This window comes from Sinocyclocheilus anshuiensis, unplaced genomic scaffold, assembly GCF_001515605.1.
Source record: "Sinocyclocheilus anshuiensis isolate Anshui unplaced genomic scaffold, SAMN03320099.WGS_v1.1 scaffold629, whole genome shotgun sequence".
In the NCBI taxonomy this organism is placed as follows: Eukaryota; Metazoa; Chordata; class Actinopteri; order Cypriniformes; family Cyprinidae; genus Sinocyclocheilus; species Sinocyclocheilus anshuiensis.
In genome coordinates, this window is record NW_015536485.1 from 695,677 (window position 1) to 713,258 (window position 17,582).

Below are 17,582 nucleotides of genomic sequence, written 5' to 3' on the forward strand. Positions count from 1 at the left end.
AAAAAAAGTAAAACAAAAAAAAAAAAAAAAAAAAAAAAAAAAAAAAAATGCACAACTGTTGCATAACCACAATTTGGGGGGGAAAAAAATCTAAAAATATCTAAAAGTACATATGTTAATTTTTGCGGTCAGAGCTTGCTAATGCCTCAGTGACAGATTCATCCTCACTTCCAGTGTATGTGGGGGTTTTCTTAACACAGTCAAACTGCTTCCTCTGTTTATTTGTGGTTAGGCTAATCAAGGCCAAACTTCTGGAAAATTCTGAAGTCCATCAGTTAAGATTCTTATTTTCTCCCTTGCTCTTACTTTCCTGGAAGACTCGGATGTACAGGTCTACTCATTCTTGAATGTGAAACAGCATAGTTTCAATTAGGGCTGGGCAATTTGCCAAAAAAATAAAATCTAGATTTTTTCAGAATGTTTGACCGATTCTCGATTTTTTTACGATTTTAACTAGTCAACTTAAAAATGTAACTACAACATGATTCAAATAACTTTTTCTTTATTAACCCTCTAGTTAAGGAAAATTCTATTCCAAGTGCACCACACATGAAGTTGTCAACATGATGTAAATGTTAAACAAATCACTTATTAAATATCTTTGCAGAAAAGATGCATGAACTACGACTACATGCTGTACAAACTTGTCTTATACATGTTATATGTTCAGAAATAATAGGCTACAATGAAAATGCTTAAAAAAATTCTCAACAGTCAATGTAATTCAAATTCAAAATGACTGACTTTATACATAGAATCCAAAAATTGTACATTTGTAAACTGCACACTTGTACATATATATATACATTATATATATATATATATTTATTTATTTACATTCATTTAAACACGTTTCTCTATATTTCTAGTTCTGTACATAGTGCATTATTTATTTTCTGTTTTTCTTATATTAGTGTTACACTCCATCTCTACTGTGTTATTCCTATGTCTGCTGCACTAGTTTGTGCAATTCTCTGACATATTGACACCAAACTTTGCACATGTTGTTAACCACACCACATAATTTTTGTAACTAATACCATATATTGGTCAAAAGTGACAAACCATTCAAATCACCACTTATTTATTTTCAAGTTTGCTGCATTCTACTTAAAATCATATAATAATATGATTTCAATCGCTCATTGGAAACGGAGCGTAAATGTGGAAGTCCTTCAAAGATTTCTTATCCGGTTGCGCCCTCTAGGACTAGCGACTAGTCGACGTCAAGCTTAAAGCGTCATGGCAGAGCATTGAAGTCGACTAGTCGGTGCAACCCCTAGTGTGTAAACATACTTGGTAATAAAGCTCTTTCTGACTTCTGATGGTATAACACCAGTAGACTATTAATAATAAATGTTCTGTGAAAACAATGAACAGCAGCTTTCAGCCACCATGATGCAAACATGAAATATCAGACATACAGTAGTAGTTCCAATCTCTGGTAGTTCTTTACAGGTTTTTTTATTCGATTGCGCTGCTTTTCCATTGTTTTTTCTATGTAAACATGAATGCGTTTGACTGTTGCACTCACGTCTCTTGCAGCGTCTCATACATTAAAACGGCATTTTAAAAACACGGCGCTCAAGTTAAGAGAATTTCAACTCCCATCTTCTTGCATGTTTTTCCTATTCCTCTGCACGCGTCGCATCTTTATCAACACAAAAGCGCATTCTGTGTAAATGGCGCCTCACGATATGAGCGCGTCACAGGTGAGCAGTTAATCGCATGCGCCGACATGTGGTTGGATCGTTCTTTTCTCTTTACTGTTACTACTGGCATATTGTCGTGTGTAGTTCTGACGTTTGGTAATATTTCTATTCAAAATCGCGTTTCCTCGAACTCAAAAAAATAAAATCGTGGCAAAACATTAAATTCGAATTAATCGATAAAATCGGAAAAACAGCCCTATAACAAAGCTAAAAGAAATGTAAAAATAGAAGAAATTAACAAAAACAATTAAATATCCAATATCAATTGGTAACGGTAAAAAATGGCATAGAATTAAATAAAACAAAATAAAATAAATAATAAAATATACATATATTTTTCATCCCTAAAATAAATGTATTAAACAAACAGGACAAGCACATTCTTCTGTAGTTTGAATTTTGCCATAAGAGACTATGGCTAAATTCAAACTACAGAAGAATGTGCTTCAATCAAGACCGGTATGAATTTCTCAAATACTATGAGAAATTCAAAACCGAAGAAAACTATGAAAGATTTGAGTATCTGGAATATAGTCTTTAAAAAAATTCATTTTGGTACTTATTTAAAATTTGAATAGCAGCTGATGCTCAAGGAAACAATGAGGCATGAGTTTTATCTAGGAGCCATGCTTTTGTTAACTACACTGCCCCTTTATCCATTAGACTACCACCAAACCTCATTTGAGTTATACTGGATTGCAAAATTTCCATTTGGGTCAAAAACTTTGAAACCAAATGAAATAAGGACACGGTACCTCCGAGGCTGGCATGGAAGCTTTCTCTGGCACAGAGTAAAAGTTTCTGACTGGCTTATAAATTATGGAACAATCATCTGAGACAACCCAAACATTCCTGACATTGTAATTTCCTGAGGAGAGGAGTGTCTTATCAGTCTCAGACATGATTCCAGGCTCATCGCCCCAGACACTGATGCAACAAACCCACAAAATTATGCCTGAGCGGAAAGATAAACAGGCATCAGCGAGGTAGAACAAATAAGCTATATGGACAACAGAAAGCCTACATTCAATGGAATAAATACTCATAATGCTATTTTAGGATGACTCGAATCCTCAGTCCAACTCTATTGGAATGCTTGTCATTTGGATGATCCAGATGGTGAAACTTATCCATAGAGATGAATCCGATGCAATGCAACCAATACTCCAGTACCTTGTTTGTTACTTTCCTCTCCTCAGCACTAAACTGTCATTACCATAATGATTCTCTTGAAGAATGTCTCAGCTAGTCAGGGTCACAGTATCATTACATAATCCTTTGCAGCACAGCAGCTTTCACACTACAAGATTATGCTAATGGGCTTATAGCTACATCTGGACCCCAGGCTAAACACAGCCGCGAGCATAAAACAAACCTAATCTGCAAAACAATAAATGCGTGCTGAATAATCTTCCCTCGATTACTCAAGTTAATTGGAAGATACAGCGCAAAGGATGTGTGCGTAAAAGCTGATACACAGCATTTTAGCAAACCACTTCGAGAGCTCGACATTATAGAAGATTGTGGTTAATTATTGATATGGATTGAATAATTAAGTGGGCAAGCGAGCTGCAGCTAGATACCTTTTTGTCCTTGGTGACATCTTCCTCTTTCTTGGCCACATCCAGGTCAGTGACTCCGCGATTGAACTCGTCCATTGTGCTGTCGGGGAGGGGAAGCTCCTCTGCATCAATGTCTGTCTCATCTGCAGCTGGCTTTTCGGCCCCTGTGAGCTCCCGCCCTTTGAAGAGAAACAATTCATCTTGCTAAATATTTATTATAGAGATGGAAAACATGATATAGGGATTAATGGAAAAATTAATTGAAAAAAAAATAAAATAAGCATGAGACTTTTTATAGGTTTTTGCCATCATGCATTGTTTAAAGGGACTAACTTTCTGTTGGTGTTGCTTTTATTCACACACAGGTAAATACACAAATGGATTTATTCTGACCAAACATTGATGTTGACTGTTAATTGTGGATCCCCTGTGGGACAGTGGTGTTACTGATATGGGGCCTCATGTATGTTTTGACCACACCTTCACTCGGTCTGTACAGCAGGTCTGTATTTCTGGAAATGGATAGTTGACATGACATGGCAAGCAGTGACAGCCGTGTCCTGTGGTGTGACATGCTATACTACATGTAAAACTATTCTGAACAACATTCTTGTACTGTAATTATATATCATGCATTGGATTTATTACATTAATTGAGGGACTAAATGGAATATTTATATTTTGAAAAATTAAATGTCACACTGTAATAAATTGCAAAAAAAAAAATTAAGATAAACAAATTATATATATATATACAGTGGGTACGGAAAGTATTCAGACCCTTCTTGATTTCTTATTTTTTTGCATAATTAAAATCAATCAATAACTTTATTGTCATTAAATTCAAATACAATTTGGAGGAATTATAGTTATTTTAGGGTGACAGTTTAACCCAGATCATAAACTCTGTATTGTGTTACTGAACATAACACGAGAGTTAAAAAAGGAAATAGATTGAGGTCAGAGGCATTTACTCTACACTTAAACACATGTACAGTAATGGGACACACAGTCCTTCACAGATTGTCTCTATTTCCACTGGCTAAAAGGTAATTCTGGAGCAGGAAAAAAAATTGTTTGCATCTGGCAAGATGCAAAAAAAAAAAATCATATTCCTATGTAGAGTATATTTCAAATTGACCTAGACATTTTATTTCCCCCATTTGTCTAATATCAAATTTTAACTAATATCATGTGAATATATAAGTGAATTTATATTAATTAAATTATATACTTGGTAATTAGGTTACTTGACATGGCAAAAAGATGCTAAAATATGTTTAAATCTCCAACCACTTTATTTTTCTCTTGCACATCTACAATAAGTTAAAATCGATAAAAAAACGTTGACTTTGATTTTTTTATTTTTTTTTGTAACTTCGCTGCATCAAAAACTTATCTTGCTGGCATAAATACACTCAGCAACTTTATATTAAGTGGACTACTATGTACTTACATTCAAATTAATCATTTGGTACAATGCACTTATTGTGTACATACTGTACATCTTTTTACTAGGGCTGTCCTCGACTAAGGATTTTTCTGGTCGACTAGTAGTTGTTCATTTTAAGCATTAGTCGACTAATCGCACGCTTATTAATAAACCATTTAAATCATTATTACGAGCCTTTAATTGCCTACGTAGCCTAACATGCGCTCAAGCGCACGAATAAAGCTTGCCACAGCGCACCGGCAGAAGTAATGGTTATGAATGTGTCAGTGAAAAACAGTAAGGAGACTGCATTAAGATTTTGATAATTTTATAAACTAGTGCTTTCTTTGTTTTCGGTTTAAGAGATGAAGTCGGCGACATTGACTCGTCATCCCCGCAGTACTGCTGCGCCTGTATGCATGTTTCAGACGGATTACATAATCTGAGAATATTTGTTTTACATTTAAATTGTTTCATTTGAAAGTAGACATTTCACTCTCTATAGATATATTTTTCATGTACGTAAGGTAAAGATATACACGGAGTTTCACGTCCGTAGTTCACAGAGAATGAGACGGCAGAAAGTGCATCCTGTTTGCTTTCATTATTTCACAAAAGCGCGATTTGTTTTTATTGTGAGTGCACACAAATAAACTTACGAGTCTTTACAGATTTGAAAGATGTATTACTCTTATCTGTATGAGCAAAAATGACCAGTATTTTAAGAGCAAGTGAGCGCACCGCCACTGTTCAGTTTCCACACTCCGCATAGACACTGAATAGCGCACATCTCTCTTGGTTAACATTAGATTGAGCGGCCATGTAAAGTTGCTAATACTTACATATTTCAGATGATAAGCCATATTTGAGGTCGATGAATGATAGGTGAGTGTTTAGATGTCCTGCCGGATGTACTGTATTACCACATAGACCAGCCGTTAACAATCTGTCCATCACAAACTTCGTGACTTCGCCTGTGGAATTTGTTGTATTCTTATTTTTTACCGCGACTAAGCAACTAATAAAATGTTGGTCAACCAAGCCTCTTCTGGTCGACTAACGATTAGTCGACTATTAGGGGGCAGCCCTAGTTTTTACATTGTATTTTTATTTTTAAAAATACCGGCATGTAACTACATCTGTAATTAGTTTCTATAACTACATTTATAATTACAGTGTTGACCCATGCCTTACAACTTAAACCAGCCTTAAACCTACCCATACTGTACCACCAAACCTGTCCCTAACCTTACCTGTATCCAACTCAACAGCAGGAAAAGTGTCTTGCAATACAATAAGAACACAATAAGTACATTGCACTTATTTTTTGATGCAAGTACATAGTAGTTAAGGCTACCTAATATAAAGTGGGACCAACATTTTTTTTTTAAACTTCATAAACATAGGCTATAAAGCACTATACTTATTTGTTGGCAGGTTTTACAGCAATTTAAGCAGTTACGTGGTTGTTTGGCTCTGAAGTGTCAGCTCTCAGACCGGTTTGCTGTTTCCCTATGGAAAGGGGTTATTAAGGTCTCCCTGTCCTACCACTGGGACAGCAGTGGAGCTGTTAAACATAGTGAGTCCCATCCATGTGACACTGCAGCGTGTTGGTGCTGGGGAATCCTGTGCGGATTAGATGCAGCGCGTGGGTGAATGAGAGCTCATTTGCATTTGAAAAGAAAACCTGTCCAGAGGGAGCTGTGGGAGGATGATCAGCCTGAACCCCTGGCCCATGCACTATGAGATCTGCCCCTCAGACACAAGCAATCATAGGTGCTGTTCCATGCCGCCTATCAAAGCTCCCAGCTCACAAAGACTTCCTCTAATGCACTGCGCTGGATTGCACCAAAATACCTCGAACAACCGCATGGATTTTCCCTTTGCTAAATCAAAGAGTCAGGGATCAGCAAGAACATCACTCATCTGTAATCCTATCACACCAAGTTCAAGGGGCACAAACAGACAATCAATTAAAGGGAGTCTGAAGAATAAAAACCTGTTGTGAAAGATGACTACACTGACTTCAAGTATGACAAAGAAGTGGAAAGAAAAGAGGATACAGTTCATTAAAATACCTGTTACTCCAGAATCTGTGCATGTCTTGTCAGTGTCACCATCTTCCTGGCCATCTGCGTTTTGCTGGGTGTGTTGCAGGCTAAGTTTATGACAGACCTCAAAAGCCTGACCCACCGTCCGCACTACCCGCATGGCTTGGCTCTACAGAGAAATGAAAGAGAGCTTAGTATTATTAAAGCACTGAAATCAAAGTACCTGGTGGAAACAAAAATTCTGGAAGTCAAAAACTGAAAATGCTAATATTTATCATACAGAATTAATAACAAAAGGACATTTATTAGAAAATAAAAGTGGGCGAGTGTGTACATTACACATTCTGGGCATGCATTTCTTCTGCATATTCTTTAAAGGTGTCATATGATGTTGCTAAAAAGAACAGTATTTTGTGTATTTGGTGTAATGAAATGCGTTTATGCGGTTTAAGGTTAAAAAAACATTATTTTCCACTAATGTACATTATTGTTTCTCCTCTATGCCCCGCCTTCTGAAACGCGTCGATTTTTACAAAGCTCATCGGTCTGAAAAAGCGAGGTGTGCTGTGATTGGCCAGCTATCCAGTGTGTTGTGATTGGCCGAATACCTCAAGCGTGAGACGGAAATGTTATGCCCCTTGCCATATTGTGAAGAGAAAGGAAAAATTGAAAACGCATCATATGACCCCTTTAAATCCAGCATAACACTATTTCCTTTCAAAATAAATCAATAAGCAAATAAATAAATACAACAAGCAAATAAGCAAATACATAAAAATGTATGCAAATAAATATGTAAATAAATACAGATGCAAATGCATAAGCAAATAACTAAGCAAAAGAATGAATGAATGAGCAAATTAATAAATAAAGGATATCTATCTATTGACAGACAGACAGATATATATTGCATATATGTATGTATGTTATAGACAGACAGATGGACAGATTGTGTATATATAGAATACATAGTGTATATGCTACAGACAGACAGACAGAAAGACAGTGTATAAGCAAATAATGAATAAATAAATAACTAAACATGAATGAATTAATGAATGAATGAATGAATGTGAAAATGAATAAATAAAGGATATATAGATAGACAGAGACAGACAGACAGATATAGTGTAAATATGGCATATATACAGTAGTGTCTATATTCTACAGACAGACGGTTTATAATGTATAATACAGACAGACAGGCGGACAGACGGACAGACAGACAGACAGACAGACAGACAGACACAGACAGACATCAAGTAAATAAAAAGACATGTTGCTGAAAAAGTAAATATTCTACAGGTTTCAAGAGCAAAGCCCTGCATCTCAATGGTGTGTGGATCTTTTTAGCAACTGAAAGTTATAGTCAAAATCTGACACTAACAGAGGTCATTAACAAGGCTCTGAAGTCTCAATTCAGTCAGGGAACAAAAACAAAGGGACTCAAACAAAAGAGAAATTCTTTGATATACCTGTTCATTTGATTAATCATGACAGCTTTTGTTTCCCTTCCCACACTTTTAATTTCAGAAGGTATGCTATTAGCCAGCAAATGTGGAAAACAGGAATGCAGCCAACCATGTAAGAAATCAAAAGACACTAGGAACTTCAAAGTTTAACAAAAATTTAAATCTGATATTAAAACTTAATAATGCTCTAAAGCTTTGAGTGTTAGATGTTTTTACATACCATAGTTTGCACAAAAGCAATGCAGTAACATCATATATAAATGGTATGGAAAGAAAACATCAGAAAGAAACTGATGGAAATTTGTCAATTAACTTTCAGTTTTCCATAAAATAAGTCTCTAATCCGAGTGCCAATTTCTGTAAATTGTTAGTTGTGATGCAGTAACATCATATATAAATGGTATGGAAAGAAATGTAATTGGAAACTGATGGAAATTTGTCAATTAACTTTCAGTTTTCCATAAAATAAGTCTCTAATCCGAGTGCCAATTTCTGTAAATTGTTAGTTGTGACAATCCATTAAGTGTTAAAATATAATTCAAGCTGCATTTCAACACTGGATACAACCGTCGGTCTACAGACTCCATAAGACACTGCACAAAAATGACCTATTTCACAAAATGCTGAAGATCAGTTATCAGTATTTTGATAGATGGCAAAAAATTAAATGACAACATCATTTCAGCTAAAATGTTTGAGTCTGTATACAGTAAAAGGTGAAATTATCATTGCAGATCTATTTGCAGTTTATTGAGAGCACACTTGAGCAATTGATGTACAATTACCCAGAGCAGGTCTGAATTGCTCAGTCTGTCTATGGACAGTGATGCCGGGGTGAAATGAGCCAGACGGAGCTTTCAACTCAAATGAGCGAGTTCTTTCTAAAGAATCTTTGTTAAATAAAGAATACTTTTTTTATGGATTGCCTTTCGCCACGGCCAAACATTGCATGGCTGTACAATCTATAGCTATTGACGAGCCACATTTTTTTATGATGAGAGAAACATGGGTAATATTGAGTCCATGTGTCAGGCTTTCATAATAACTGTTCTCTATGCTACATAGTTTTTAATATTGTGGCAATCTCATTACAGTGTGCTCATTTTGTATGCTATTTGCAATTTAAAATCTAAAGAAGAATGAGGCATGAAACAAAAAGTCAGATTATAGATGACTGGAAAGCTGTATTCAGATTAGTGTCTGCTATGTCTCCTGCAGCCTTTCATGTGAAAGGCCTGCTCAGACTTACAAAAACAATACACTGACTAGTTTCAGTGGAAAAATATGATCTTGATTTGCATTTAGGTCTTAACTTTACTAATTTTCTGATGCATAAATCAGGTACAAGGCACACTTTAAAAATGTTCGTTAATTCAACATAAAAAAATAAAAATAAAAATGCTACCATAAAAACCTGTTAATTAATAAGTAACCATACCATCTGTGGTAGTTTTTATTTTCTCTCAGCTGTGCAAAAAATCATTGTAAAAATTCATGGTGAAAACCGGTATATGGTTTAACAATGCATTTTATGTCATTTTACAATTACACACTGTCATTGTTTTTTTTATGGTAATTAATGGGTTTTCAATGTTTTTGAAAATATAAAAACAAACTACTATATAAATGTATGGTAAAAAATAGAAAAAGAACATTCAGATGTCTCTTTGAAACACATTATGCATTAATATATTTTCTTTAAAATAATGCAAAAAACATTAACTTAATATTAGAAAAAGCCATAACACTTTACAATAAGGTTCCATTTAACTAAATTACTAACTTATAAAAATATTTCTAAAGGATTTATTAATCCAAGATAATGCTTATTCCAACATTTACTAATTCAATATTAAAAAAATTGTATCTATTAATGTTATTCACCTGAGCTAACATGAACTAACAATGAACAATTGTATTTTAATTAACCAACGTTAACAAAGCTAAATCAATACTGTAACAATGTATTGCTCATTGTTAATGTAAGTCAATGCATTAAATATAGTTAAAAAATGGCACCTTATTTTATAGTCTTACCAAAAAATGTAACACAAAACACTAATACATTACTGACAAAAATAAAATTAGGAATAAACAAAACTGTTTAGTATCATGCGTGTTACCCTGATGATGTTTTGTCTTGGTAGGAGTGACCCTATGCATCCACTTGTATTATTATGGTGATTATCAGTACATTTTAAGGTAAAACAGAGTTTCTGCCATCCTGTAATACTTGAAACATTGTCACTATTTTTACGGTGAATTTCTCGAGGAGCTGCCTTTTTTTTTTTTACTGTAAATTTAACAGGATTTCTTTTTTACAGTGATTGAGAGAGAGGAAAACTACCGCAGATGATGTGGTGACTTATCCCTCTGGGGTCTGAGGGGGTTTTGGGGCCCTGGAGAAGTTTTGACATGCCCTGACATTTGTGCTTTTTTTCAGTTGCTTATAAACATATTAATGACTAAAGTCTAATAACAGGGCTGCAGTCATACTGTATTTGTCCAATACAGTACCCATATGCCTATGCCTATTATATTTGACATCTTGTATTCTCACATACACTTCTTGTACAGTCTGTTCTTAAGTCCTTAGCACTCGGAGATCCTTGTGTATACAAACTCCTGTGATTATGTGATGTGATGTATCAGTGACAACTACCGCCTAGCATGAATTTCTCTCTATATTTATAGATTGTGTAGGCACCAGTTCTGGAGAGGAAAAAAATAATTATTTTCCCTCTGAAAAATCTTATTTTGATTCTCGTGACATTGTAGATTAATTGCCAATATTAAAAATAAATATTTAAACCAGTCAAGCAGACAATTCAGATGTCAAATCCTTCTCAGAGGTGTTGGGCGTCTTTAAACAGTTATTTAGCTTTCATATTTGCCTCTGATTCAAATCCAGTGCAGAAGCATGAAAGGGATCAGAATTCGACAGCTTTAAGAACTAAAAGCATGCCCTGTCTGTATATCATCTACATGCGCCGCTGCTGGATCATTGTACTGCTCTGCATGCTAGACTGACTGAGAAGAAAAATATAGCCATTCTGAAAAGTGCACTTCAGTTTCATGGCCAAGGGCTGCTGTTCCCTTTTTTCTGATGGTTTTTTTCAACTATATGCCCTGAAGTAAAATGAAACAAGTGTACTGAAGAGGGAAAGAACTGTCAGTAGCCTTCATTCGCTTGGAGCTTCAATGACAGGATTCTATTGTCAAAGGAAAACCATCAGCACTCAATGTCCTGACTAGAAGACACACTCAAGAGACGCCTACCTTTTTCTTTGATTTGAAGACGTTACATCGAAACACATTGCTCTGTCCATCTCTTGCTATGTAACTGAAGATCTTCAGATCTTGAGAGTCGTGTGATACGTAGAATATCCTGTAAAAAAAAAATGTAATTAACATGTGCAGTACTGTCATGGACAGTAGATTCAGTTGGAGTAAACAGGAGAAAAGTATTACAGGAACATTTCTGGTACGTTAAAAGCGTTTATTCCTGCATTTGCGTCATGTTTCTTGTTATATTTTGGTCCAAACCACCACAGTACACCCTTTTATCAGGAATCCGTTAATGTTGTGTTTAGAAATGACCTTTGGCTATGTATTTTTGTTGGGCATCTAAACAAAAATGCAACACTTGTTGCATGAAGTGTAGCAAACAAAGCAACATGAGTCAATGAAGCACATTCAGTTCTATTGTGACTCTGTGTGAGTGCATTTACCCCAAAGCAAACAAGACTTGTAGCAAGGAACAAGTAATGCAGATCAGAGTGTAAAACACTACATAAACCAAAAGATAAATAATTGACACCGTGCAAATCCAGATCAATTTCCTCCACAACAGAGTAGAGGATTTTCTTCAGATCTTCATAAAATGACAATGCAGCTGTCACAAGGCACTGAGGAAAATCCTGAGCAGAAACCTTGTTGAATAAGATGAATAAAATGCATCTATGTCAATTGCAACAACTTTCATCAGACCTCACAGAGAACCTTAAACTGCCAAAGAAATGATAGACAAATAGCTAGATTGCTAGACAACATGACACATTCCTTAAGAAAAAGCAAGCTGGTTTGGTGCGTGCTGGCTTGGCAGGGGTACTTTGTATTTTGCTATTCACTAAACCTTGACAGACAAAAAAAAAAAAAAAGAAAAAAAAAAAAAAAAAGAAACATCTTAGATTGTTTCAGTGGGTTTGTCAGAGAGTGAATAACTGGCAGCAGGAAGCAGAAATGCCTAAAACGACATTCAAATCACCACACTACGGATATGAAAGAAACATAACAGTACCCAGAGACTCTTCATTCTCTCTAATTACAAAGAATCATTTGTGCAGTCATAACTACCGAACAATTAGAGCTGAGAATGTGACTTCTATGAAGCTGCAAAGTCATCACACAGATTGGAAGGTCATGTATCATACAATATCTGTAAAGCAGCTAGACAGATGTTGCATATGAAAACAGTGTGCATACTTCTGTATATACAATACACTTCTTAAATGGACATGTGTGGTAATTTGAAACGTCTGATATTATAAATGATGAATTTTACTTTAATTAGCACAGTACCTTTAATCAACAAAACAATAAATGGAACACAACAAAATCAAACAAAAACTGATCATCAGGCTGAAATTTACATAGCCATGATATAACCAATAGCTCAACTGAATAGATGTGTTTCTAAAACTTGACACTGCATCTTAAAAACATAATTCTCATTGAAACGATAAAAATCACAGATGTGTGAGACAGTGTCCAAAAACACTCAGATGCTTGTGTGTGTGTACACAGTTCTGCAGATAGATCATCAGAAAGTGGAAAAACGAGCACGTTTTTTTCATTTTGCTTTTTTACTTGGTAAATGGAAAATGACATAGTTTTCATAGTACATGATACCAGTTAAATTGACCCCAAACATAATATAGAATAGGAATGTGCAATATTGAAGAAAAATGCAATATGCGATACCTGGTTAAATAATGCGATATTCGATATGCCATACAATATCAATTTAAATTATATTTACAAATATTCAAAAACTGAAAATTATATAACCAACCACTGTGTATGTGTTTCACATTCTTTCTTGAAATAGAAAGCATTACTACAACTTCTGAAAGTGACCAGCAGTGTTATAGCATTACATTAAAAGTGATGTCTCAAATCTGTAAATGTAAATAAACAAAATAATGCCACTTATTTTATATCAGTGTAACGTTGTTTTCCATTTATTATTTAAAGTACACTTTAAGAACTTCTTTAATACCACAGCAAAAACGACTAGCCTAAGAAAGTTCAAACATGATTAAAGGCAAGTGAACAGTCAGTAAATAAGAACAAATACACAAATGACAACCACAGATAAATACAACAGTTACAAATAAAATAAGGGCTAACAGCAGTATTCAGGTACAGAAAAGTAAGAATTAAGGGTAATATACACTATAAGCACTATATTGCAGGGTCAAACAGAAAAAAATGGTAAGGCAAATGTATAATTGTAATTTCATCACCATCATTGATATCAGTATTTCCCAATTATCTGTGAATATATCAGCCATGATATACATCACACACCTCTAATTATCTGAGACATTAGAAATCAAATACTATATTGATCTCGCCACTGAAGAGCAAGAGCAGGTTGACCTTTTGTGATTAAGGCCTGACAGTGAGGAAATCTGTATCTAAAGCTCACAAACATTCCGGAGCTATTGTTGTATTAGCCTGGGAAATATTTGTTTACGATCACTAGTCTTCATTTGGACCAGTGCAGACTTGATATGTATCCAACACTCAGACTACTCAGAATGTCAGCATGTTACATGTCAGAGCTTGCCGATAGAAGATTGCAGTGATGCTAAAGGGATCGAATACACACTGTAGGGAAGATGTACCTAAACACCAGTCCGCTCAGGGGTACATTCTGATACACAGTGCTGGACAGATGGTGAAGAGAAAACCCACTCATTAATTGAATTTTCCTCGTTGCTGTTGACACTTCAGGGAGACATGCCACGTCAGTGATTTGCACAGATGACACATGCTGTTTAAGAGCTTTTTTCCCCCCCGTCACTTTAATTCATCAAGTCTGAAAGCAAAAAAGGAGCTGAAATATCTGCTGAGTATATGTAATGCACACCACTCCGCCCATTATCATAGAAAGAGAGTGATTTTACTCCACAACCATTACGTAGCCTTATTCAACGGGTTGCTCTGCTTGAGAAATGTCTGATTAAGAATATAATGAGCATATCTACTAGAAGGCAAAGTGCTGCTTTGCTCATTTCTGAGATATATAAGATGCCAATGACTAAGTAATGCTATTTCTATATTCTAAGCAAGCGTGCCCATTTAACACAAACAGAATAGGCTAAAGTGATGATACATTAGCATTAAGATCTCAAAGCATTCACCCGGATTTAATAAAAAAAATCAATAGAGATGACTTTTAGGGATGCCTGGCTTAGCTAAAATGTGTTTTGCAAGGTCCCTGAAATAAGTCATATACAGGACATTGCACACTTGTATTTTTTTTCAGGTATTATTACTTATACTTACAGTGAACCTAAGAAGCCTATTAAACTGGCATGCAACAAGTTCTGTACAGTTTATGTTACAGACATAAAATGTATACAATTATACCATAAATTATACCTCAAATTGTTGGATGATTAAATATAAGGGCTGTCATTTTAGCATGTTAATTTAATTAATTAGTTACGGAAAAATAACGCTATTAAATTTTTTAATTCAATCAATACACTTGCCCCGCCCCAGACCTGAACGTTACATTTCATACAGTTGACTGTATGATGACATGATGGAGGGCAACAACAATGTAGCCTGTAAAATGCACTTATAAATATTCCCATAAAATGTAAGATATTGGGGCAAAAAATGCCCCTGTTTGAGTTTTCATCTTGTATTTACATCATATGACAAGCGATATCACACGAGTGTTGTTTTTGTCCCGAATAGCATCAATGCAAATGTGATTTTATACAACAGTTCAGTAAATAAGAAGTTGTGTTTTAGATGGGCTACAACATTGCCTGTTTTTGTTCAATTTTGTCAATGAAAATATTACCTATAAAGCCACAACTGTTGTGCATCTACGAACAACACATCGGTGATTCGTTTCTGAATGAATCGGGTGAACCAATGAATCAATGGCCCGCTCAATGAATCAGGAGTTTGAAGGAATTGAATGAATGAATGAGTCAATGACTTAAAGACATTTACCGCCACCAACTGGCAGTTTTAGTTTCTTATTTAGAGTTTTATATCATTAAATAATAAAATAAAAAATAAAAATAAAGTGATAGCTCACTCAAAAAGAAAAATTCTGTCAACATTCACTCACCCTCAAACTGTATCACTTATCGTACTTTCTTTTATGGAACTTAAAAGAAAATAGGGTTGTGACAGTGAGGAAATTTTCACCGATAATACCTCACCGATAATTTTCCCCACTTTGCAATTGCAATTTGACAAAGCAATTGTTCGTTTGAGTTTTCCCTATTTTCCTCACTTTCCTTCACTTTTAAATAGCTTAAAAGCACAGTGCGCATTTTACTTTCATTTTCGAATTAGCAGCAATTCGGCAAATTCAAGCAACAACAAAATACCACGTCAAAGTCACTTGTATATAAAAGCCTATATATAAAATCATAGAACTTTTATTAACAAAATGAATAAAAATACACCACGCTATAGGCTATGCCTAAAATAAAATAACAAATAACGTACAGAAATTTTAAATAGGTAGGCTATACAAAACTGAAAATAAGCAAACATTGTGGAACCAAATAAATAAGAAACGTAGAACGTTTATTAGCAAAACGAATAAGAAAGCTTGGAGGCACGGCATGCACCTTGATGTCAAATAAAATAAATAAATTACACAAAGTTTAAATCAAGTAAAAATCAATTACAATTTTTCTCAATCGATTTGACACTTTTCTCAAATGCAATGTACTTGTTCTCAAAACAATTAGCACAGCCATCCAAACACAAAATCTTAACCAAACAGTTCAATTTTACTGCAAAATGAAGCACTGCAATTTTTTCTAGTAATGCATTTAATTAAAAGTAAATATTAACATCAAATCTATTGGTGTGTTCTCTATTGATTATAAAACACATTCAGCTGTAGATGCACAAATATGCTAATGAAAATACATGTTTATTGCAATTCTTCAACAGGGAGTTTTGTTTTACATGCATTGTGTATATATTGAGAAAAAAAATTATTGCCCCTTTAAACTTAAAATCTGTTTGTGCCACCTTTAGCAGCAAGAACTGCAAACAAACTTTTCTGATAACTACAGATCAGTCTTATTAAGGGTACACCTGAAAGAGAATTTCATTGCATTTTATCTAGACTACATATTTGCTGCGCTTGCATCATAGGAGAAGTTTGAATCCATTGTTGCGAATCAGCTCATGGGGAAATATGAATAATTAATCATAAGTTGGTTCGGTTTGCCTGAATTAAACTTTTTTTTCTTCTTCTTATGCAGCTGCAGAGGTTTTCAGAGTTTTCAGGGCGCTGACTTGTGAAGTGTCAAGCCGAAGGCTTTGGCTCCCTTCCCCCCCTTTCGTAGAAATAAGGAAAAAGTAAAACAAAACAAACAAAAGGGGTCCTAATAGCTGTACGAAATTAAAAGGGAAAGTAAATAAAAAAAATAAATAAATAAAAAAATAATTAAAAAAAATTTGGTTTAATTAAATCTCAAATTTTATAAAAATCAATTTAGCTGAATTGGTACATTTGTGCTAAACAAATGTAAATAAATGCAATAAAATTAAAGAGAGGTAGAATAAAGTCAAAACAAAAATAAACAATAGGCCTCTTCCTTTGAGGCTGGTGATGTTGTTCTGGACCACTATGTCAACAATGCTGCTATTCCTTTTAAAATAATCTTGATTGTCCACCTGAATGATCTCAAACTTAATTTCTGAAAAATGTTTGGACATTTACAGTAAGTAACAGAAGTTGTCCCAGGAGGACTAAGAATCTGTACTATCAACAATCACAGAAGTTGTCCCAGGAGGACTAAGAATCTGTACTAACAACAATCACAGTCCTCCTTGTGTTGAGTGTATGATTAACTGAATAGTTGTCAGTTTAGAGCCAATCGAAAATACACCGTTCATTTGATAGAATGACAAATTACAGAGTTTTGTTTGTTGCGTTTGGCCAAATGGTACATAAATGTTTGTGATGTGTAAAATTTTATTTTTTATTTTTTAAGTATTGGTTGGTTGTATTAAAGGGGTCATATGATGCGATTTCAAGTTTTCCTTTCTCTTTGGAGTGTTACAAGCTGTTC

The 17,582-nt window shown here is 34.7% G+C and overlaps 1 protein-coding gene across 1 annotated transcript in view; it reads right to left on the reverse strand.

Moving 5' to 3' along the window:
- Nucleotides 1-17,582, reverse strand: part of nos1apa (nitric oxide synthase 1 (neuronal) adaptor protein a) — a 106,869-nt gene that overhangs the window by 27,559 nt on the left and 61,728 nt on the right. Inside the window, exons 5-7 of the mRNA XM_016480418.1 lie at nucleotides 11,509-11,617; nucleotides 6,785-6,926; nucleotides 3,296-3,453 (exon numbers count right to left, since the gene is read on the reverse strand). Coding sequence (XP_016335904.1) covers nucleotides 3,296-3,453; nucleotides 6,785-6,926; nucleotides 11,509-11,617 — 409 coding nt within the window. The remainder of the gene's footprint in view (nucleotides 1-3,295; nucleotides 3,454-6,784; nucleotides 6,927-11,508; nucleotides 11,618-17,582) is intronic.